Source organism: Clupea harengus, chromosome 21, assembly GCF_900700415.2.
Source record: "Clupea harengus chromosome 21, Ch_v2.0.2, whole genome shotgun sequence".
Lineage (NCBI taxonomy): Eukaryota > Metazoa > Chordata > Actinopteri > Clupeiformes > Clupeidae > Clupea > Clupea harengus.
The window spans coordinates 358,266-384,137 of NC_045172.1; the positions used below are offsets into that span (position 1 = coordinate 358,266).

At 41.4% G+C, this 25,872-nt stretch overlaps 1 protein-coding gene across 5 annotated transcripts; it reads left to right on the forward strand.

Moving 5' to 3' along the window:
• Positions 1-962: 962 nt before the first annotated feature.
• setdb2 (SET domain bifurcated histone lysine methyltransferase 2) lies at positions 963-24,423 on the forward strand. 5 transcript variants are annotated; one of them, XM_031558730.2, is made up of 12 exons: positions 963-1,631; positions 1,913-2,031; positions 2,131-2,244; positions 5,271-5,366; positions 5,496-5,586; positions 12,436-13,218; positions 15,164-15,333; positions 15,616-15,851; positions 21,440-21,473; positions 21,625-21,806; positions 23,882-23,970; positions 24,075-24,423. In XM_031558730.2, exons 2-12 carry the CDS (start codon positions 1,998-2,000, stop codon positions 24,133-24,135), a joined length of 1,890 nt encoding a protein of 629 aa, XP_031414590.1. In that variant the 5' UTR covers positions 963-1,631; positions 1,913-1,997; the 3' UTR covers positions 24,136-24,423. The 5 variants fall into 5 exon arrangements, with proteins under 5 accessions (XP_031414590.1, XP_031414593.1, XP_031414592.1 ...); XM_031558733.2 differs by having other exon boundaries at positions 963-1,513; positions 1,900-2,031; XM_031558732.2 differs by having other exon boundaries at positions 963-1,513.
• The last annotated feature ends 1,449 nt before the right edge of the window (positions 24,424-25,872 follow it).

The following is a 25,872-nucleotide window of genomic DNA, read 5'->3' on the forward strand; positions in this document are numbered from 1 at the left end:
TTCTACAGATGTAGCATACATTGTGTCTTTTTTTTAGAGAGAGAGAGAGAGAGAGAGAGATCAGTGAGTTGAATTAATGCATGTACTCTTTGACATTATGGCACAGAGTATGATGCTGATGATGGACATCTGTCTCCATACGCCACACTGGATGACTGCAGTGAGGCAACGGGAGGCTACTCCTACATCTATTCAACTTTCACATCTTTCAAATGAATTTGTGAATAAAAACAGAAAGGGGATGGACAGTGATGGGGACAAAATGCTATTATTATTATTATTATTATTGGATTATTTTTGTTGGATTATTATTATTATTGGATTGTTATTATTTTCATCACTAATAGCTCAAATAAAGTATTTTATCCAATAAAAATATTTTGGCATTGCACTCTTTATTCAAACAGTCACACTTGTGTATGTGTTATACCCCTGAAATGAGTAGAAATAATAACAAAGTGATACAGAGATTCTCATCAAAATGGATTTACAATACCAGTGTGTCTCAGGCTGACTGAAAGTTAGGGTTCACAAGGAGGCAATGCTCGACAGTCCATAGTTGCACCTTGCCAGTGTGTAAACGGTCCATAGATACAGTCCATCAATGGTGACTGGCTACAGTAATGGCAATGATGATTGAGTTCATTCGGATTCAGCCAGAGACAGATAACAGGCAAACGGAATCACAAGGTAAACTTAACAGACTAACAGATTGCACTTAACTTTACAGGGAACTAAATACTCGAAGCTCAGAAGATCTGATAGAATAAACAGACAGTCCATGGTAGGGATCAAACTAAGGAACTGCTTGTACAAGGTGCAAATGTAAACGTGTGTAGGAGTTGCAAAGTCAACAAAACAGCAGATGGCGCTACAGGTGGCATCTGCCTTCCATTCAGCTTATCATATGGCTGGTGAATCGTGTGACTAGAGAACAAGAAAGTTGATTTTCTCTCACTTTTATATTAGTCAGAAACGATTTGAATTCGGTTGTTTAATTTTCTGTACATCTTAGTTATCATGTATGATTATAGATAGCTCTATCTTCCACATTAAGCCTCCCAGAGTTATATGTTTAGGTATGGACATGGTTCATACACCACGAGGTTTTGTAGCTTTTTTGGCCTTTCTCGGACACCACACTTTGTACTAACGCGAGTTGGGGATAGGATGTCAGAGAGGATATGAAATTCTATTCATAACGTCAACTAAGGCTAAATGTTTGCCGCCATCGGGAACAACTATTAGAGAGTTATCTAAGGTAGCAGACAGTCCGTCTCTAAATGCTGAACCAGTCCACATCCTGTCTACGGTTTTTAAAAATTAACTACGTATACAGTCTCTTAAGATATACAGTCAAGACAAGTTAACTTAGTGATGCTTGCAGTTGTTATTGGAATGTTACGTTAGCTGACGTTAACTAGGTAGATAGATAGATTGTCCTTGGTGTGCAAATGCTAACGTGGACGTAACGTGAAACTAGTTCGCTGGGAACGAATTACAGCATTAAACAGTAATTAACATACATTTTGAGAACAACGAATAGCTTTGGCTAAATTAGTTATTGGTTGCTAGCTGGTGGATAAACTAGCTCAGAGCTTTGCACCATATGAATTACAGTTTTTAAATGGGTGAGTGTATGGTTATTGTAGCCGAATTATTTGTAAAGTAGTCTCATTACACATTTGGAGATGTATTTACACATCTACAAATCAGATTACACACACGCAGATTGTGAATGCACATTTGCAGATTCCTGTACCCAGTTGCACAACTCTCAACACATGTGCAAATAATTCTGCTACAATAATAATCCCCATATAAGTGGCATTTGTTAGCTAATGTTAGCCATCAATAACAGTTTAACACCTGACATTTGGTAAGATAACTGAAGTGTAGTTTTTACTGACAGTTGATGCTCTGCAAGACCAGTAACACTACGTCGAACTACATAAACGAAAGGTGATCAACAAAAAGTCGAGCTTCTTTCCCAAACAATGGGTGAGGGGGAAATAGCATTACTTAAAATCGGTGAGGCAAATACATTTGTTCATGTTTAAATGTTGAAACATTTAGTACAGACTTTATACCAACAAGCCATCGCCTTTTATTTCAACATTTGCATTGCAGAGAAAGCGAAAGCCTTTTGGAGAAATGTGGACGTGGACAATGTGTTTGAGATGTTACTGCAATACCTGGTACACCTTAGAGAGTTAATCAAGGGGAACACTGCATCAGACAAAGGTAAGCACAAGGCATAGCTTTCGAGATATATCTATTGTACATGTGTTTTTTTGTATGTGGGTAATTGACAAATATGCAGTAGAAAATGTTTTTTTTTTGTGAAGAAATAATTCAGGCTATTCAATGTTGTGTGAAGTCTGACCTTTGGGAAAATATAAGGGGTCACTAACTTTGTCACCGCTTTCCGTGTGTTTCTTTATTTAACGTAACTTTATTTAACTGCACCGTAAATGTGTCCTATGGTGTGCCAAAACAAATACAAAAGTATGTATACAAATAGTGTTGAGAGGGATTCATCTTCATTGGTAAGACACTTCACATAATTCACACAGTTAATATAATGGTATTTATTTAATATAAAATTGATTGTGAATAACGCTATGTTTCCTCATGACTTGAACTTTTTCAATAAATACAAGTCAAACCTTTCTGTCATCCTTTTAAAACTGTTATATACCAGTACACCAATTTAAGATGAGTGATAATATCTCCCATAATGCAGTACCCAACGATGTATTTATAGATATTTGAGCTAAAAACAAATGTTTAGTTCTTTTATGTGTCACTCCATAGGACACTGTCACACTAGATAGAAGAGGTACATGACATGACATGCATACTTGTGTCTGATTTTATTATTTTCTTTTTAAATAATTTAAATAAATTTATGACATGTACCAGTTTATGCTATTAAACCTGTTAAATTTGAATACATTTTCAGTGAACTATAATAATGTAAAGCCTATTCTTTAATGTTTTGGCTACTCAAAACACAAAAATCTATGGTGGCACAACCCTCCGTGCAAAAGTATTAAAAGTGATGTTATAATACATTCAAAATAAAGTTCTGTGGTATGATTTTATGTTTGAAACCTTTCAAATAAACCAAATTTAAAATACTAATAGTTTTAAAGTTGAAATTGAAAAACGGCACAACCGTAAACATGGGACTTTTAGTCTGAAGTGAAGAGGTAATAACAGTAAACAGGATATTCCATCATCCAGAGGACCCCAAGTGACCTTTATCAGATGGTTCAGGAACTGAGTCCCAGCAGAGCTTCAGCCTAACCTCCAAACATTGATAGATTGAAAATGGTCAGTTGAGATGCACATCAACCCAGAGCATCCTCAACACCACAGAGAGGACCAAGCTGCAACATGAAATGAGAGGAAGCTAAATTGTGCGGTAAAATGCACCAAATGAAAAGAGAAATGGAAGCGGCCAAAAGAGAATCTGAAAAAATACGAAAATGCATAGAAAGATTAAGGGGAAAAGAATTTAAGAACAAAACAAAACATACAACTGAAGGGAACAGATCAGGGAAAGCAAAGAACCCGCCATCCAGAGAAAAGACAAAGTTGTTGACTTACTCGAAAAAAAAAAATCCTCTCCTGAGAAAAGTTTTACAATTCTTGCAGCTAAATTTTTCACGCAGTCTGGCACAGAAATCGTAAGCCATGATGTGCAAGGCCCGTTGTCTGGCTGACTCGCATGAACATTACCCATCCATTGTACCATACTGCTTGTCGATGTGAACACCTTTATACACACTGACACGGTACATGTAGGCCTACATTCCCATAAACACACATTGATTAAGGAGAAAACGTTTATGATATTTTAGAGACAGAAAGTACATTTCATGTGAACAGCACATTGTTTGAATGTCAGAAAACACAACACCAGCCTGTTTGGTAATCCAAGGAAGGCCTGTAAAGAGTGCTGTCTGGGAAATATGAAAGTTGAGTCTCAACGATTCATTCCCTTTACCCTTGCTCTGCTGGCTGGTAGGCTCCGGCGGCTCCTCTTAAACTGTGTTGAAGCTTTACTTGCGATTGGGAATTTTAGAAAACGCATAATGTCCATAACTGCTGATTGTATAACAGAAAGATAGCTAGCTGAATCACTGAATGCACAAAAGAGAGGGAACTTGTTGCATGTCACATGACACGAGTGCTCAAAAATGAATTTATTACAAAACCAAACATAATATAGTTCAGATATGGTGGATGTATTTGAAGTAATTTGCAGTCATTGGTGGGATTTTTGAGTGTTCAATAATACGTTATGCAACATGATCTTAAGCTGGAATTTTGATACGTGCATTCTGATGTAGTCTGCCTTCTGCTGAATGAAAAGCATTAATCTCAACACCTCAAACAGGTCCTCATAAATTAAAAAAGTAAAAATAAATGTGTAATTTGGTGCGAAGTACGTGGGCAAGCAACCGAAATGTGTGTAACTGGAGGCACGCTAAAAAGGACTTTACCGTGAATGGAAGAATATGGCCCAGTCACCAAAACAGGGTTTAAAAGTGAGTTTCAAATTAGTGATCTGAAAAAGGTCATCTGTTTTCTTGGTTGTAGTACTGGTTCAGTGTGCGTTCCTTCTTTTTCCTCTTCATACACATAACGCAGAAGTCATTGCTTACCCTTGAGCCACACTTCCACAAGGGTTGGCAGCGAGGGAGTGGATGACTGAGTTCTTGTTTAAATATATTAGCCAACCAGAGTGGAGCTAATTACATATTTAATATTTGAAACCAAACTAAATGGCCGCTGACCTAGTCACCTACTCTACCACTTGCATCTCCAGTTCAGGGGAGAAAACCTGCCAGGATTTTGATTAGTCAACACATGTGACAACTTGCTCCCTGGTCACCGTGACAACTTGCCCTAACTTGCATTTCTGCTAATTATTTTTGGATTAAGTTTTTTTTTAATAAAATGTTGTGTGCCATATTTCTGGGTCTCCTCAGTTTAGGGTAACCTTGATTTAAAGGTAAACTCAGAGTGGTGTGTCACATAAAGTAGTGATTTCAGTTTTCTGATAGTGCCCTTAGTTTTGGAGGAATTAACAGTTTGACAACTTAGCCGTGTGACAACTTGCCTTGCTCTCCCCTCTTTGGGCACTCACCCCCAGAAAGTATTGAATATGCACTGATCCACTTTTGAAATTGATGTTTGCCTTGTTTCTACCGTCCATACTTCATGTTCATGTGTTGTGCTTAATGTGTTTCTTGTAGAATATGTCCAGGGCATGAATGTACTTCAAGACCTCGAAATGAAGGATAAATTGAACATGAAACATTATGCAATTGAGGAAGTTGTCATCGGCGAAGGTGTGCCCTCCAAATATTTCTACATATCTTGAATGACATCTGCTCTGTCTCAATAAGCAATTGATATTCATTGGTTTGTTGACATGAAGCAGAAACTAGTTAAACACAATGTTGCTTTTTGGTTGACAGAATTATTAACAAAGTCTGATTTGGGCTGTTCACAACTGACGTTCAAGGAATCAAGGCAGTTGGAGGATATACTTCCTGAACAGAATATAAGGTATTATTTTTTACAATATTTGGAAGAATTATTATGTAAATGACTATGACTCCTCACTCCTCACTTGTTAAAGGTTGGCAACACGTTTGGCACAGTGTAGACAGGGTGGTAAATTCCCCAAAAATTAGTTTTTGGTTTTATGTTTACCTCCGCCCAAGGAGATTATGTTTCGGTTTGGTTTTTACACAAAAACTAACAGGCAGATTTTCATGAAACTTGGTGGATGGGGTGGAGCATGGGCCATCATAGGGCGGATCCAGGATGTTTTCTTCACTTTCTTTAACACTGCGAGAGAGAGGCGTTAGCAGAGGTCTGCGTTCTCCATGCTACCAACCACACAAACACGCAGACAACTCAAAAGAAATGAGTCAGCAGCTCATACTTTGTAGTAATTCTGTGCATGGCCAGTAATAAGTATGTTTTCTTAGTTTGCTGTATGTTCTGGTATGAGCCATTTACTGTATGCCTACTGCTTCCACCTCCTGCTCTCAAGCGAGTAGGAGGCTTTTTGCACTGCTCCAGCATGAGATTTCCTTTCCTGTCATTTCCATTCTTCCTGGATTCTTCTATTTAAATTTGAGTTACCAGAGTTAGTGAAACTGGCAGGTATTGATATTGGACCTCATTCTCGAACCCAGTTAAGAAAAGATGTCTTAACTCCACTTATGAAGTTCCTGGGACAATTCTGGCATTCATGAAAGTTTTGTCATCTGGGATTCGTTCTTAACTTAGAACAGAATTTAAGAACGCTAAATAGCAGTTGTAAATCGGCCAGTTTGGAGTGCGCCCATGTTCTTAAGGGCTGAATTTGTGAGAAATCGTTGGTGATTGCGTTCACATCAATTCTGCAGACATCCTCAGATTTAAATAATAATAATAAATACGAGAATATTTGTTTCATTAACAATTACGTTTCACATTTATAGTCATGATTCTACAAGGCATCGTGATGTCCTAAAATAAATAAAAGCACTACACGAACACTGCAAATGTCAGTGCATAAATGAAGAGGTACTAAACTCAATCGTGTGGATATATCCATTGTGGAATAGAATGGTCACATCTACATTCTGCAACAGTACCTCCACCTCTGCACCAGTGAAGAAGGTCTGCGTTTACTGGCCGGGGCACCACCTGTGTTAGCTTTCCGTTTTGACATGATTTTGTCTCAAGTTGCTTTCGCGTTGCCTGTGGATTCTGTTTTGCGCGCAGCTCTGTGGTTGCATGCCCTTAAACAATCAAACTAAATGTATTCCTTCACCCAAAGATCCAGCCACTGCGGCAGAGCTCTGAGCTACTACAGAGGAAAACTATTTTGGAATCAAAGATCAATGCCATTTTTTCAAAGAGGGATGAGCTACAGCAACATATCTCTCAGGGAATGCAGATGAATGTGTTCTGACAAGCTGATATCACTGCTGATGGAGCAGCTGAATGCAGAGAATGTGTTCTGACGAGCTGATATCACTGCTGATGGAGCAGCTGAATGCATCGACCTACCCAAGCCTAATGGCAGTACTTATTGGAGACACAGACCCAAACACCCCAGATGCTAAGAGGTTATTTATTACCTCAACACTGGTGAACTCAAATGTAGCACAGCACCTGAAAGGTAGGGACAAATAAGAAGCGGCTCCTACCACCTGTTCAATCCACGAACCGAATTCTTTGTGACTCCACTGTCAGACATGTAGATGGAGAAGAGACGATTACATGCTGCCTTCCAAAGGCAGCCATCTCTGATTTTAGGTTCCCTAAATGAGCTAGGAATGCAAACTTTATCAGTGGTGCACTTCCAGCACAGGGAAGTTTTGTGTTTTCCCAGCTGCTCAGCCTAAACATCTTGCTTGCAAACACATGTTTTTCAACTGGGATGAATCTCAGAGACAGTTTCAAACTATTCTGAAGTAGCAGAGAACATTTCAGACCAAGTAGAACAGAACTCATTTGGATGGGGACCAAGGTCTTTTCTCCCTCCACTCCCAACTACATGGAAACCCTCTGATGCGCACTCGGCAGCTGTACAGAGTGAACATGAAGAAAACAACAAGAGATCTGTGGAACCAATATCTGCCCCAACACGCTGAAACAGAGGTGGGCCAACCATGCAAGAGGGTGACAACAAGGACATTGCTGGAAGGATGCAAAGCCAATCATGAGCTCCAAACCCCCCAGGATCTCAAATGGAGATTGGGAGCACACAGAAACCGATAGCATTGGTGTATAGTAGCTGTCATTATCGCCTCCTAACGGCCGGTTTCCATTACAGGCGAAATTCGCTTCACTCTCATTGGGGTTGAATGGGAGGCGAAATTCGCTTCACTCTCATTGGGGTTGAATGGGAGGCGAAATTCACTTCACTCTCATTGGGGTTGAATGGGAGGCGAAATTCGCCCCCTTATTTGGCAAAATGAGAGCGAGTTGGCCTTGGCAGGTGAATCAAAGTTGGCAAATCTTTAACTTTATGCAAATGAGAACCACCTGAAAGCCAATCAATTCGGCGTGTGTATTATTTGGAAGCCTACGTTGTTCACAGGGGCGGGAGTAATATAAAAAAATCGAAAACAAGATGGCGGAGTCTCGGGAGTCTGTTACTGGGAAATATTTTATGTGAATAAAGGTGTCTACACCACTTTTTACATGTCTACATCGACTAGGTTTGTTTATATGCTACACGAATGATGTCAGGGCAAACAGAATATTGCAGGTCTTAACTGAAGCAATCAACCATTATTGTTAGCTTGCTGCTAACACTTTAACCGAAGATCCATTAGAACACATAGTAGCTAGCTAGCTGCTAATAAGTTACATATAACGTTAGCATGCTGATATGAATTATATGGTGTTTCTGTCCCAGACCGGGTCATTTAAAAATGGAGGAAAAACTCATAACCGCCATGGCTTCGTTCCCAATCGTGTATGATGCCTCGCTGTCTGGCTACAAGGACACTTTGAAGAGGTCGGATGCGTGGAAGAAGGTTGCAGAGATTGTTGGTTCTGATGGTGGGTTTGATTTTTTTTTTATGCATGCATTAACCAAAAGGAGTCTCTGCTTTAACATAGCAGGCTATGTTGGTCGTCGTTGATGTCATGGAATGGCTTTTGCATTAAGTGTGTTTGAAATGTTTGAAATGAAGATTTGAAATGAGAAAAGTTGCAGTGTGTAGGTTTGTGTTCAGATTTATTCCTTCATTTGGCGGATGGCCAGTGCTCATTGTTAAACCCTACCCTGACTGCATAACAATAGAGGTCTATGGTCTGACCACATGAGCACACAATGACCAACTGTAGTTACATTAGATTAGATTGTTGTCATTGCACAAAGTAAGGGAAACCAGTCCAACGAAATGCAGTTTAACATCTAACCAGTAGTGCCATCGTAATAACGTGCTCACTTGACAGTACTTAGTCATATACATACTAATGCGATTTCTACAGTAAAAATGATAAATTAGGCAATACATAAGCAAGCATTATTCTTGACAAAGTGCATTGTGGCTTGAGGTAGTCAGACAGTCCATAGTCCATGTGTAAGAGAAGGACAGAATGATGGATGAGGGATGTGAGGCATATTGATTTAATATTTCTTCCCTCTCTCTCCCCCTCTGTGTGTGTGTGTGTGTGTGTGTGTACATATTTTCTCATAGCTAAACAGTGTGTGAAAAAATGGAAGGGTCTTCGTGACTCTTACATGAAGGAAAGAAAGAAAGAAAAGGAGAGGACCAGGAGTGGCGCGGGGCGGACTGACCAAAAGCCATGGAAACATTATGCGGCCATGGGTTTCCTGGCTCCCTTTGTTGAACACAGGCTCACCTCAGGTCATCTTAAAGGGCTCTGCCTAGGAGGAAGCCGATCCTGTGGCAGCCAGGCAGCATCCCCTTTCACTCCAGGCCCACAGGAGAGCCAGGATGGGGAGGAACACACATCGGCGGATGAGGCAGAGGCAGTTGAGGCTAGTAATTCCCCACTGATGGCCCAGGTGCCCCCCAGACCCCCGAGTGAGGTCTTTGGTACCTTCAGCACCCCCCCAGGACCACCTGGTACCTCCAGCACCCCCACTGAGCCACCGAGGAAGAGGAGCAGAGGATCCAGGGAGTGGAGCAACACCTCCTCTGAGGACAGGGAACGGACTGCAGCTGAGAGGCAGACAACCCCAACCCCAACCCCCCCTCTTGATGATGATGATGAACTGACTGCAGCTGAGAGGCAGACAACCCCAACCCTTCCTCTTGATGATGATGAACTGTTCTTCAAAAGCCTAATTCCTGCACTGGAACGCTTGCCACGACCCAAACAGTCAGAGCTTAAATTTGCCTTTCATAGAATGATCTATGAGGCTGAGCAGGCGCTTGAGGCAGGGCTCTGGTCACAGTGACTGGGGCACCAAACTGCATCTTTAGTTGGCAGCGCTCTGGTCACAGTGAATGGGGCACCAAACTGCATCTTTAGTTGGCAGCGCTCTAGTCACAGTGACTGTGGCACCATACCGCATCTTTAGTTGGCAGGGCTCTGGTCACAGTGACTGTGGCACCATACCGCATCTTTAGTTGGCAGGGCTCTGGTCACAGTGACTGGGGCACCAAACTGCATCTTTAGTTGGCAGCGCTCTGGTCACAGTGAATGGGGCACCAAACTGCATCTTTAGTTGGCAGCGCTCTAGTCACAGTGACTGTGGCACCATACCGCATCTTTAGTTGGCAGGGCTCTGGTCACAGTGAATGGGGCACCAAACTGCACCTTTAGTTGGTGTCAGTTGCCTTTACCTGCGTTCAGTTCAGTTATGTTGGGTTGGGTTGGGTTTTGTATGTTGTGATGTTTTCTGACGTGGCAAAAACAAACATTATGTTAATGTTAATAATAATGTTCATATACTGTTGTGATATTGTTCTGGAGTATGCATGGCACTGGCAGAATGGATTTTCTTCCGAGACTCAACAGTTTCAGTGAGCGAGCCTGACGTACACTTTTTTATAAGATGAATATTTCGAAATAAAAAGACGTTAAAGATAATCAAACTAATGTCTTTCTATCATTTACTTATTATAATTAGCAGTTACTGTTCTCTTGCCTACATGGCCTTACGTGTGATGTACCCCTTTAGAAGAATTCATATTCAAATTCTGAGGAAAGCATAATATACTATTGTTGTACAAGTCCATGGTTCACATTACGGTGTTATTATACTATGAAATATATGTGTTATTACACTATAAAATCTTTGAACTGACCAGAACCTTGTAGACCAAGTACATATCTGTCCCCATAAGGTAAATTACAGGTATACAACATTTTTAAGTAGCCTTTTTAAACCCGTACTTGCTCTATGATTTAAAACATATGTTTGTGCTTGCTGTGAACACATGAATAGGCTGTTATGACTGTAAGCAACACACCTCAACTATACTCAGCATTAATGAGAACTATCAGAGTGTAAATAAACCTGTACACCATGGCAGCCAACAAGCCTCCCTGGCATACACCTCTGCGCATGACAGAGGTTTAAATGAGAGATTGGATTGGAACTCAGGTGTCTCCATCTCTCAGGCTGGACCAGGGCCGTGGTCCAAACGGACTCAGTCCTGGAATGGGACAGGGCCAAATCGGGCCTGAACTAGGGACTTTTGGAATGGAATACAATGAAACAATAAAAACAGCTTAGGTTACCTAGCAAAATAAATGACTTGGCTAGTATTTGTAAAATAAAAACTCAAAACTTTGAGGACACTGTTTCCAACTATTTAATTTGATGTTTTAATATTGAGGACCGGACCTAAGCTGTGTTGTGTAGCGGTATATTGATGTTTTAATATTGAGGACCAGACCTAGGCTGCGTTGTGTAGTGGTATATGGGCTGGTTGTTTTAATATTGAGGACAGGACCTAAGCTGCGTTGTGTAGTGGTATATGGGCTGGTTGTTTTAATATTGAGGACAGGACCTAAGCTGCGTTGTGTAGCGGTATATGGGCTGGTTGATGTTTTAATATTGAGGACTTATATCACTTATCTCCCAACGTGAGGCCATTTCAAGCGTCAGTTCTTTTCACAATTCAGTTTTTGTAGTGGTTTCCAAAACACAAAGAAATAATCCCATATTCCAGGGTTTTGCGGACTCACAACGCGATGATGCCGGAGCAGCTGTGCTTTACCAATTAGCCACAGGTAATAACATCACTTAAGAAGCCCTGCCTGTCAGTGAGCACTTCCCCTACCATGTGACCTAACCTATCCTAAGAGTTGTTTTAATTGATTTGATCTGTGTACTTGTGCAACTGTTGCTGAGCACTGTCAACAAGTTTCTAGTGTTGACGTTCTTTGTTTACAAATGTCCCCAATATTGTAACTTGTAATGCAGACAGAAAGACCACCTGTGCTTAAGTCTGAGGTAAAGCCTTAAATGGAAAAAGGCTGTGAAACTTTAAATGTTAAAGGAGCGCACTGCAATTCTAATCCAATTTTTTTTTTTGTCAAATTCAGCATTTTCATGATCCTCTAGCGGTCAGCTCTGTGTGTGCCCTCATACAGATTTGTGTTCGTGCACAGTCCTGGTTCTGTAAATGAGAAAACAAAGTGGCTTAGATTGAGCTTTACGCTTTTGCATTGTAACTAGAGCTTATTTCCACTCTTTTGAACACTACACTGCCCTTCCTCTGAGGTGGTTGAAGTAGAGTCTGCAACATGTCATTTGAGGCTGTTTCAACAGAGGTTCCCTCGAAACCTGATGTCTGTGACCTTTGACCTGAACACTGAACACTGCTTTAAGGTTTGGTTTCAGGAGTCGTTTAACCCCTTATTTAAAATATTGAAAACATTCTTCTTTCTAAGTGTGTTGCTGGTTTTATTTCTTCCCAGTTATGATGACAGCCGAGAGTTGGAGCCTGTTGTCCTGGACCACAGAGACCCTCTTACCCCACTGTCACCCCATCAAGACATGTTTGACCTGGTGCTCCTCTCACCTTCACCATACAACATAGAGAATGCCCTGGGTCATTTTTGTTCCTCACAATCCATGTTTGAGCCCCACGACTGCAGCCCTGCCTGCCTGGCTGTCTTACCCCCCCACCCTGACCACTTCCTGGGCCAGAACCCGCTCAGAGCACCCCTGTTGTGTCAGTTCCGACGCCAATGCTCTAGCAAGACCCAGTTTTCTACCGCAGATGATGTTGCCATTACCACACAAATCACTGAGGAGGAGAATGAGGATGTGTTTTACAAGACACCGTGTGGGCGTGAACTGCACACTTTTGAGGAGGTGATGCATTATCTACGGCAGACTGAGGCATTTGGGGTGCTTCAGCCATGGAACTTCAGCTTTCATCCACTGGTGCAGCCAGAACTCCCCCCCATGATGACCACTCTCAGCAGGAGGGACATGAGTCGGGGGATTGAGTCTGTTGCAGTGCAGCTGTGCAATGAGGTGGATTCAGCTCAGCCTACAGAGTTCCGGTACCGGAGAGAGCGCTGGCCACATGGTTGCTTCCTTAGTGCTGGAGAACTCTTCTCTGCCTGTTGCGATTGCACTGATGGTTGCTCAGACAGTCGCTCCTGCGCATGTCTGCAGCTCGCTCGGAAGGCTGCAGGGGGTCCAGTGCAGTTCTACACTCACCAGAGGCTGCAACAACCTGCGCCCACAGGGTGAGTAACATACACATCATTATAGGCTGCAACAACCTGCGCCCACAGGGTGAGTAACATACACATCATTATAGGCTTACTCTGTAGACCTGCTTGTTTGACAGCGAGCAGGAACCCCTGCAGAAACGGTTAGTACAGCTCATAAAATATGTACTAACCATGTATCCAATTTGTATATAGATATATATACACTTTGAGTTTTATTATATGTTTAAACCCGGTTGGCTGACTAATGTTGTCTTGATATTTTTCTGAACTGAAAAAGCACCATCCTTAGAAACTCTGAAAGGTCTGCTTACACTTGTAGTCTACTGAGTGTTGAGTTATGTGGGGGATATTACAGACTCAGAAATCAGTGGTCGTTATTGGTTCAAGGTCTCCTGTAAACACAAACATTTTGAAGTAGATCTACAATGAACACAGAATAAGGAATATGAGAACATGGGACTGGTTTTCTGCTGATGGCTTTTTAAGCAACCAACCAGCTGTAGCAGTCATTTTTCACAACGAGACGCTATGGAACACGAACCTTTGCAAGAGTTGTCATTTAACCTGGCTATGAACTATCCTAGCTATCTCTAGCTTTGGGAAACATCTTAACAGTTTGTAGTTGCTAGCGTTTGTAATATGAACTTTACTTTAATATAAAGCTGCACATTTGTAGCAGTCTTTAATTTCTCAAAATCAGCTCGCCAATAAAAGGCAGTCTTGGGTCGAAGTGATTACAACCACTTGTGGGTGATGTTAATTCAATTCAATTTTATTTATATAGTCTCAAGGTGCTTTACAGAGCGCAGAGCCTGGACCCCCTTAGTGCAAGCACAATGGCAACGGAGGCAAGGAAAAACTCCCTGTTAGTCAGGGAGGAACCTTAATCAGAACCACGGCACATAAGGGGGAACCCATCTGCTTGAGGTCGGCTGGGTGGAGATAAGAAGGGAGGATGGGGGGAGGGTTGTGTGGCAGGAGGGGAAGGGAAACAACAAGTGTTGTACACAGCATGCATTTGGTAGATGTACATAATATATATACAAACATCATATGGTATATACATGATGCATACAAAAACAGCCTAGTGGGTATACACTGTGCTCATAGGGTTACTGTTCCAGGGGTAAGGAGAGTAGGAACAGAAAAAACATGTCAGTGAAAAAAAGAAGACAGAGTGAGTGGGTAGAGTTTGGCTGTCCATATGTAGATGAGGAGTAGTGGTGGTGAGGAGCAATGTTTCCACATCCATCAGCAATTGGATCATGCTATAAGGGAGAGAGAACATTTTTGTTAGAAGATATCAAGTTGGGAAACAGATAAGGAGGTACTTTTAGGTAGTCAATTAACAGTAGGCAATATGGCCATTTTATCATTATTAATATAGGCATTAGCAATGTGATATAAAAGGAGAGAGAGAGGCTGCCTGGGTAGGTGTATGGGAATATTATTTAGCATTTAGTTTTGTTATGTTTAGTTATGTTGGCTGGCATGGCGCATGCAGATTTGAGTTAGGATGGCAGGATACACAACAGTGCCTAAATGGCTGGAGACAGCCGCAACACGCGCCATATGCTGTACCCGGGATCCGTAAAGGCCCTCCTTCATGATACAACATACACTGTATGTAGCCCAGTTTTATTGATTTGGGGGATTTTGTTTGTGTTATGTTGTGATGAGTTATGTTTAGTTATGTTGGCTGGCCTGGTGCAGGGGGAGTTTTAAGTATAATAAGGGTGGCAGGGTACACAACAGTGCCCAATTGGCTGGTGACAGCCGCAACACGTTCCGTATGCTGTTAAAGGGTTTTATTGGTTGAAAATGGCTCAACACGTCACATCCAAGGCCGATGCTGCCGTAGAGTCAACTGTTTGGGACTTATCTAGATAGAGTAAACTCTCTCCCCCCCCCCCCCCCCAATAATAATAATGATATGATGATCCGTGTGTCTGTATAGGCTCTATGAGTGCAGTCCGTGGTGTGGGTGTGATCCGTATCACTGTCTGAACCGTGTGGTCCAGCATGGTGTACGCGTTCGTCTGCAGGTGTTTCGCAGATGTGACCAGGGCTGGGGAGTTCGTTGTCGTGACGACCTTGATGTCGGGACCTTCGTTTGCACATATGCAGGTGAGAGGGGAGTGCCATGTGTTTCATAACTTGCTTCTGGGAAAGCTGATATGTTTTTGTCAGCTGCATTTCAACGGCTTAGACGCAAACTGATACACAATGGTGCTCTACATCATTTGACCTTTAGAAGCAAACTGATACACAATGGTGCTCTACATCATTTGACCTTTAGAAGCAAACTGATACACAATGGTGCTCTACATCATTTGACCTCTGACCTCCCCAAATGACTCCTAACCGTTTGGAACAGAGGCACACTGAATGAAACCCTTTTCTTCTCAGGTGTGGTTCTAAGAACAGAGCAGAACTCAGAGGAGTCCCCTGTGGTAAAGTGTGCTCGGGAGGAGGCCGTCTCAGATGATGAGGTGGAGGTGGTTGAAGAGTGGACTCTTCCAATGACAGGATCGTCTGCAACGACAACAGATCCTTGTTCTCCGTCCCACATTCCTGTCATTCAGAGACCCACAGACCACACACTTCCAGCAACAGATGGAGATGAAGACTCTGTCAGGAGAGAGGCAAGTTCCAGAATGTTACTCTTGGGTGTCCATTTGGATATGTACGCTGGGCATCTCAATTCGACATGGTTGAATGGTTATAGGAATAGTATTTAGCAGACGCTTTTGTCCAATGCAACCTACTAAACATTACAAGTAGACATTAGACATTTAGATTTAAAAAAAGTAATAAAAACAAGCCTAATGACAAAAAAAAAATCAAGAAACAGTACTAGGTATCAATTAATAATAATAATAATAAATACCAAATGATTAAATACCAAAACTATGACTATAGTGTAGGCCTCAAGCAAATGAACAAATTAGACAGATGATATTACTTAACCCAGTATGCCACCCAGCTGCTGGTACAAACCTTGGTGATTTCCCGCTTTGACTAATGTAACGCCCTCCTAACGGGTCTGCTGGCATGCGTGGTGAAACCACTACAGATGATCCAGAATGCGGCGGCCCGTCTGGTGTTTAACCAACCGAAGAGGGCACACGTCACCCCACTACTTATTGAGCTCCACTGGCTGCCTGTAGCTTCTTGCATTAAGTATACCGTAAATCCTCAAATAGTGGCCGGGGCTTTTATTTACTTAGGCTGCCCAGCGCACCGGCCTGTATTTGGGGCCGGCTTGTATTAGGGGCAGGCCTTTATTTCTTACTTATTATACGGCTCTTCAGAATGTTCCAAAAAGTTCTGTTGATTTGAATAGGGCACCCCAACGTTAGCAGGTCTGTAATTTCTTGATTTTCACCACTGCGAAAAGTCAATGACCGCTGTCATTGGCAACGGGTTTTGTGCTTCTAATTCACATCTTTCATATCATTCCGCAAGAAGTCTGGTCATTTAACGTAGCGGAAAGTCATTGTAACTTGAAGTCAGCAAGTAATGAGTTGCTACGCAACACCTGTAACATTAAAGTTCTATTAGCCTGAAGAAAAACATTTTCTTAGCGGAAATCACGAAACGGCAACAAAATCATTGAAAAGAGGTATTTTGGAAGAATGTCTTCTATCGTTTAGGCAAGTAACTGTATAATAACAAATTCGCCTTGTAGGCTGAAACATTTCTTTTTTTATTGCAAACTGCCATGAAATTAGCCAACAACATTAAGCATGAGGAGAACATGTATTTATGAAATGCATTCAATTAAATTGTGATGTCTGCTTTGTGCTGATGGACTGATGCTGGTAGGCTACAGTAAAATAGGCTACGGGTACCTTTTGATTGAGAACTGATGATTGAGTATTATTTTGTATATGTTTATGTTACATGATGATGCATTTGAAGTGAAATTCTCAGTTGGTGGATGCTGAAGTAGGTAGGGAGTCAATTAAAACGTTATATCTAGAAAGCAAATATCTAGAGACGATGTTTCTAATGACTGGTCTCAAGCAGTCGTTCCAACCACCCAACTTTGCAACCATGTTTGCGATTTATCGTTGGGATTACGCTTCTGAAAAACACCAAATCCTTGAACAGTGGTTGTAACTATGGAGATGGCTACAGTGGCTGGACATTTTATAGAAAAGCACCCCTGGTTGGTGTTAATGGCAAATGTTTGATCAGACAAGCTACTGTTACATTTACATTTACATTTAGTCATTTAGCAGACGCTTTTGTCCAAAGCGACGTACAAGGGAGAGAACAGTCAAGCTAAGAGCAATAAAAAGCATGGTGTAACAATAAATACTACCTTACATGAGAATTAGAAAAACAACGACCTAGAAAAAAGGAAAAAGAAGTGCAGGAATGTAGCTGCTGAAGTGCAAGTTAAGCGCTAGTCAGGTGCCAGTTAGGAGGGGAGGTGCTCTCTGAAGAGTTGGGTCTTCAAAAGATTCTTGAAGGTAGAGAGGGACGCCCCTGCTCTGGTAGTACTAGGCAGTTCGTTCCACCAACGTGGAACTACAAATGAAAATAGTCTGGATTGCCGTGCTTGCACGGACGGCAGTGCCAAACGACGCTCACTAGACGAGCGCAGCGTCCTGGGTGTAACATTTGCCCTTACAAGAGCATTTAGGTAGGTGGGAGCAGAACCAGCAAGCACTCTGTAGGCAAGCATAAGTGACTTGAACTTAATGCGAGCAGCTACTGGCAGCCAGTGGAGCTCAATGAGTAGCGGGGTGATGTGTGCCCTTTTCGGTTGGTTGAACACCAGACGCGCCGCCGCGTTCTGGATCATCTGTAGTGGTTTCACCACGCAAGCCGGCAGGCCCGTTAGGAGGGCGTTGCAGTAGTCAAGGCGGGAGCTCACCAAGGTTTGCACCAGCAGCTGGGTGGCATACTGGGTTAGGTACGGCCTGATTTTGCGGATGTTGTATAGCTCAAAGCGGCACGACCTGGAGACAGAGGCGATGTGGGCCGTGAAGGTCAGTTGGTCATCAATAATGACCCCGAGGTTTCTTGCTGTTTTGGATGGAGCAAGAGATAAAGAGTCAGTATTGATATTGATGTTGTGGTGGATGACCTGATGACCTGTTAGATGTGTAGAGCATGCCTGCTACTGTTAGATGTGTAGATGTGTGGAGCATGCCTGCTGGAACAATGCAAGTCAGATTTCTTTCCTGCTTTCCTGTGGATTTGGTAGTTATATGTTGTCCACCAGACCGCAGCTGGGCAGTTTTGTGGATGGGCTGGACATTCTGTTGTCTGATCCTTGATATATGGAATATTCATGTGGACAATTCTCTTTCAGCACCCCTTCTTGTCCTTACTGTTTGAAGATGTAGTTGGATGGGCAGGAGGGAGTACAGTCATGGGTGTAGAGAGTGTATAATAGTGGGCTGAGCACGCAACCTTGCTGGGCGCCAGTGCTGATAGTCAGATTTGAAGAGTGGTGCTTCCCCAGTTGTATTGTCTGTGTGCGATTGGTCAGGAAGTCCAATACCCAGTTACACAGTGTGGCATTGAGATTTAAGTCTTGAAGTTTGGAGATAAGTTTGCCTGGAAGGATTGTGTTGAGAGTGGAACTGTAGTCTATGAAGAGAATGCGGATGTATGTGTTCTCCAGTGCAGTGTGAAGCAGCAGGCCTACTGCATCCTCTGTAGACCTGTTCGCTTTGTAGGTAAACTGCTATTTGCTGTAAGCTATAAGAAGAAGCTAGCGCTGTATTCTCTGTATAGACATCATGGCAGAGACGACGAAGAACCTGAGAAGAGAGAGTAACCGAGCAAGAGGCCGAACAAGAATCGGTCTCGGACTGGCTTTTACTCGTTGGCGAGAGCTAAAAGAGACAAGAGTGAAGAAGAATCGGTCTCAGACTGGCTTTGACTCGTTGGCGAGAGCTAAAGGAGACAAGAGGCCGAACAAGAATCGGTCTCAGACTGGCTTTGACTCGTTGGCGAGAGCTAAAAGAGACAAAAGGATGCAAGTCAGATGCCGAGCTGGCCTTCTTTCGGTTGGACTAGTCAGTAATAACTTATTAGCTGTCTTGCTATTTATTGTGTTGTCCTTGCTTGATGTTTCCTTCAGCTTGTCAACAAACACACATGTACCACTGTCCAATAGGGGGTCTCTTGCACATTAGTCACGAGAGCAGAGCAGGAGCATTTAGGAATACAAGAATTGGGAATATAAATTCAGTCAGTATTCAAATTCATGAAAGCTTGTGACAATCTGTACTGTAAGTCACTTTGGATAAAAGCTTCTGTTAAATGAGTAACTAGTGTAAATGTATTTTCCTTTCTTTTAACCCTGAGCCATTGCTTAAAACATGCATGTGTATGTGCAGTCAACACTTAAAACATGCATGTGTATGTGCAGTCAGCACTTAAAACATGCATGTGTATGTGCAGTCAACACTTAAAACATGCATGTGTATGTGCAGTCAACAGTCACAGGTCTGCGTGACCATGCTGAGGATGACATTTGCAACACATGCACTGCACAAATCAGAATGTTCCATGGCTAGAATATTTGGGCCTTTGTCTTGTAAGGGCACCCAATTTCAAATGAAACATAAAATCAGATGTTCATAAAAGATTCATAAAAAGCTATGTAAAATTAAGTAATGTTTGTAATTTGGCAAGACCTTTAGAAATGGCATTGGAAATGGAAGATTGGAGCTTTAATGATTCTGCCAAAAAGAATGGGAGAAATTTCCAAAAGAAAGGGGTGCCAAGCTTCAATGGCTCAAAGACATTTTGTAGAGGCCACTGCCAAAATAAATGCATAAATGTGCCAACTGAACAATGTATTCATTTGGAACACAGATCATTATGGGATCTAATCTTATTCCAATGTGATTGTTTAAGCTAATCATTCTGGGTCAACATAGGTGAATGATCATTTTGACACCCCTAATACTTATTGGAGTGTGAATAAAACAATGGACCTGATGCATTGTTGTGTTACTAGTACTGCACAGTCTTTCATGTTGCCTCATGCTATGATCTTACACTGACAGTGAATGTGTTTTTAATGTTTCTGTGCTATGTGTTTGTTTCTGTCCTATGTGTTTGTGTGTTTCTGTGCTATGTGTTTGTATGTTTCTGTGCTATGTGTTTCTGTGCTATGTGTTTGTTTCTGTCCTATGTGTTTGTATGTGTTTGTATGTTTCTGTGCTATGTGTTTGTGTGTTTCTGTGCTATGTGTTTGTATGTGTTTGTATGTTTCTGTGCTATGTGTTTCTGTGCTATGTGTTTGTTTCTGTCCTATGTGTTTGTATGTGTTTGTATGTTTCTGTGCTATGTGTTTGTATGTTTCTGTGCTGTGTGTTTGTATGTTTGTGTGCTATGTGTTTATGTTTCTGTGCTATGTGTTTGTATGTTTCTGTGCTGTGTGTTTGTATGTTTGTGTGCTGTGTGTTTGTATGTTTCTGTGCTATGTGTTTGTATGTTTGTGTGCTGTGTGTTTGTATGTTTCTGTGTTATGTGTTTGTATGTTTCTGTGCTGTGTGTTTGTATGTTTGTGTGCTGTGTGTTTGTATGTTTCTGTGCTGTGTGTTTGTATGTTTCTGTGCTATGTGTTTGTATGTTTCTGTGCTGTGTGTTTGTATGTTTCTGTGTTTGTATGTTTCTGTGCTATGTGTGTTTGTATGTTTCTGTGTTTGTGTGTTTGTATGTTTGTGTGCTATGTGTGTTTAATGTTTCTGTGCTATGTGTTTGTATGTTTCTGTGCTATGTGTTTGTGTGCTTCTGTCCTATGTGTCTATGTTTCTGTGCTGTGTGTTTGTATGTTTGTGTGCTGTGTGTTTTTAATGTTTCTGTGCTGTGTGTTTGTATGTGTTTGTATGTTTCTGTGCTATGTGTTTGTATGTTTATGTGTTTGTATATTTGTGTGCTATGTGTTTGTATGTTTGTGTGCTATGTGTTTGTGTGTTTGTGTGCTGTGTGTTTGTATGTTGTTGTGCTATGTGTTTCTGTGCTATGTGTTTTTAATGTTTCTGTGCTATGTGTTTGTATGTTTCTGTGCTATGTGTTTCTGTGCTATGTGTTTGTATGTTTCTGTGCTATGTGTTTCTGTGCTATGTGTTTGTATGTTTCTGTGCTATGTGTTTGTATGTTTCTGTGCTATGTGTTTGTATGTTTGTGTTCTATGTGTTTGTATGTTTCTGTGTTTTTTATCGTTTTGTCCCTCTGATCTCATTTTTATTGTCAGGATCAAGAGAGAATCCTGTCAGTTGGAAAAGTAGGTAAGCTTACATCGTGAAATTCCTACTATTTTCTTGTTACTTGTTGGAATACATGCATTTAATTTCTTTGTCATTTACATCTTTGAATCTTTATGACCTCTTGGAAATATGAGGAGAGTATTCATGTTGAAATGTTGTGTTGTTTGGTTAGCTCCGGTGACGGTGGCGGTGAGGGGTGAAGAGAAGACGGGGATAGAGGAGGAACCCCAGCTGAAGGAGAAAGACTCCCGAAAGAGGACAGGCACTCAAGAGGAGGTCTGGAGATCCAGTAACACAAAGCAGAATTATTACCTTGATGCCACAAAAGAGGGAAATGTCGGCCGGTTCATCAAGGTAAGAATGTATTATAAACTCAAGGAATAAACACAACCGTTTGGGTTTCTTTTTTTGTCATTTAAGTTTTTATATTTAACATTACCTTTATACATAAATACAGCTGATACAGATGTGATATAAGAGGATTCACAGTCAATTAACAAACAAACAAACAAAAAAGTTTTTAAAAGAACGCTGAAAAATGTCAGTATTGTGGAGATAAAATAAAAGTGTACTGCAAGTCTATATCTAGGGGTTTGTATTCAAACAGAAAACAGAAAACGACGGTGAGAATATCCCCTCTGACTGGCAAAACCAAGGCCTTCATATGCTCCTGTACATTAGAGGCCAAAGCCTTCATATGCTCCTGTACATTAGAGGCCAAAGCCTTCATATGCTCCTGTACATTAGTGAGGCCAAAGCCTTCATATGCTCCTGTACATTAGAGGCCTTCATATGCTCCTGTACATTAGAGGCCAAGGCCTTCATATGCTCCTGTACATTAGAGGCCAAAGCCTTCATATGCTCCTGTACATTAGAGGCCAAGGCCTTCATATGCTCCTGTACATTAGAGGCCAAGGCCAAGGCCTTCATATGCTCCTGTACATTAGTGAGGCCAAAGCCTTCATATGCTCCTGTACATTAGTGAGGCCAAAGCCTTCATATGCTCCTGTACATTAGAGGCCAAAGCCTTCATATGCTCCTGTACATTAGTGAGGCCAAAGCCTTCATATGCTCCTGTACATTAGAGTCCAAGGCCTTCATATGCTCCTGTACATTAGTGAGGCCAAAGCCTTCATATGCTCCTGTACATTAGTGAGGCCAAAGCCTTCATATGCTCCTGTACATTAGTGAGGCCAAAGCCTTCATATGCTCCTGTACATTAGAGTCCAAGGCCTTCATATGCTCCTGTACATTAGTGAGGCCAAAGCCTTCATATGCTCCTGTACATTAGTGAGGCCAAGGCCTTCATATGCTCCTGTACATTAGTGAGGCCAAGGCCTTCATATGCTCCTGTACATTAGAGGCTGTTCATAGGGCATGGAGAAACCCTAACCCTTCAAGGCTGTTCAGCCCCCTAGGACAGTCCCATAGGGCATGGAGAAATGGGCCCACGTCTGTGCTTCATTTCCAACATTTATTTTCCTGGGTTTAGCCCATTTAAACAATTTCATGTGTATAAAATAATATATATATATATATATATAATGGATACACTTAATTCTTGCATCCCATTTCCTATAAAATATTGAGTATGAGGAGAATTTATTTAGAAACTCTTAAACTTTTTCCTCTTCCTTTTTCAGTACAAAGACAGATCCCATGCTGCTTCTCAGGTGTAAGGACTGTCATCAGTTAGATAACATTTTAGGTTACATCTGTAAGGTTCTCAAATGACATAAATGAGCGATCTCTGAAAAGATCATTGACAACACGTATCCCTTTTGCCAACCATGTATTCCATTAAATACCCCTTTCCCTATACAGATTGAGGGGTTCTTCTTTGTTCGTATTGTGAAACCCCCAAAACCTTGTGTACCCTTGCCCATGGCCACTGGGAATGTTGTAAAATGAGGTTTCCTTCCACTGTCTGCTTTGCTATCTTCACCTGTCATAACAGTTCCACAACACCAGATGGAGCTGCAAGCTTCCCCTCCACCTGTACCCACCCAGGGTTAGACTCCTAATTTGCCAAACGTCTGGCTAGCTTATTCATTTTTAAATGCTTTTTTATATAATTCCTCATTTGGGAGTGTCAAGGCCATCTCTTAAGGCTAAGAGTTTTTTTCAGACTGATTCTGTTTTTTTTTCCAATCCATAAAAACTCCTTAATCAGTTAAACAGTATTGTTGGAAGATTCCATTGCTGTCACAGGGAGTTATCGAGTTGTGGAGCAACCACCATCTGCATATGTGTGTGTTTGTTACCCTATTGTTTGAGAATGAAGTGTAACCCTGATGGATTTGTGTGTGTTTGTTACCCTCTTGTTTAAGAATGTAGTGTAACCCTGATGCATGTGTGTGTGTGTGTTTGTTACCCTATTGTTTGAGAATGAAGTGTAACCTGATGCGTGTATGTGTGTTTGTCAACAGCACAGTTGTAGCCCCAACCTGTTTGTACAGAATGTCTTCATCGACACCCATGACCCCCAGTTTCCCGTCATGGCTTTCTTCACAAGCAGGTATGCAACACACCTACTAGCCTGGCATTTACTTTAAATGTGTAACTGATTAATCACCAAGCTGAAATCTGTCCATACTTCCAATACGGCTTTCTCTTGAACAGGACAGTGAAGGCAGGAACCGAGCTGACCTGGAACTACTCCCACGACGTCAGTAGTGACTGAACAAGGACGCTGACAGTAGGAATGTCAGCTGGCAGCGTGATGGAATGCAGCTCAGGGATGAAGAGGAGAAACAAAAGATTAATGATCACAGCACTTTTACACAGCTGGATTGGAGAGAAGAACTGTAAAAAACGTGTTTGTTTTTTCAGATGGTTGATTCAGGGCCCCTACCATCTTATGACTCCAAAGGATTATTCAACCTTTGTGTTGGTCAAACTCCACTGATTGGGGCTCTGATGAGCTCCAGATACTCTTCACTTTCTAAAATAAAGTTAGTCACCATGACAATATCATTGTCAGTTTCTTTCTTCCTGTGATACAAAACTGGGGTGAATGAAAAACCCTAATTGAGCTAGTAGTACTTAATTACTGGTTACTGGTTTAATAAATAGTATAACAGTAAATAGTATTTTTTGAAAAATACTTGGCCCTGATCCCCCAAGCAAATAATGTATTGCAAATCCCCAGCTGTGATGCATATATGCAGAGAAAAATTCCATCCAAAACTGTAGGTGAAATACATGCTTATGCTAGTCCGGTCCAAATAGAGCTTTGAGTACAAGACTAACAGATACACACTGATCTGATGTTCTGTCCTTGAGAATGTGATAAACCAAGCCAATACATGTTCAAAGTTTAGACTTCATCACCTCAAAAGAAGCTATATATTTGGAATGCAGTGTTCAGAATAACATTAGCAATAGTGTGGTGGCAGCAAATCATACTGAGTGTCACATTTCATGTCAATCGATCGGGAGTCACTGTAAGTAGACCACAATTGTAATGTTTTAACACTCTCCCCAGCTAGAATTAAAGTTGCTTAAATTAGACTTTCACATTCTTCCTATAGATGTGTCCTCAAATGTAGTGGGAGACTTCTTCACCAGTTCCATACAATCCACAGCTCAGCAGCAAAGATCAATACATACTCCAAATCAACCAACACCTCTGATCAATACATACTCCAAATCAATCAACAACACAACACCTCTGATCAATACATACTCCAAATCAATCAACAACACCTCTGATCAATACATACTCCACATCAACACCTCTGATCAATACATACTCCACATCAACACATCAACACCTCTGATCAATACATACTCCACATCAACACCTCTGATCAATACATACTCCAAATCAATCAACAACACAACACCTCTGATCAATACATACTCCACATCAACACATCAACACCTCTGATCAATACATACTCCACATCAACACCTCTGATCAATACATACTCCACATCAACACCTCTGATCCAGTGTTAATTTTGGCAGCTATTTTCGATTTAGTCTTAGTCTTAGTCTTTAGACGAAAATGCATATTAGTTTTAGTCACTTTTAGTCATTTATATCCTCCTTAGTTTTAGTCTAGTTTTCGTCGACGAAAACTCAGAACATTTTAGTCTAGTTTTAGTCGACGAAGTCTCATTACATTTTAGTCTAGTTTTAGTCACATTTAAAAGTCCATCTTATAGCCACATTAAACTCCTTTCCTTCCCTTCTCAGGCCCGGGGACCCCTTGTGTAGTGTCTACAACTGCATAATAGTCAAGCTTGCAGTACTTAAACTGTGGATGCAATTAGTCTCTAAGATACAGATCTCCTAGTATATGCCTACAGCTGAATTCCAATGAATTCAATGTAAATAATAATTTTAAGGCAATACTTAATTAACAGTATTGTTATTAAAATATAAGAGAATATCGAGTCTAGATTTTGAAGAT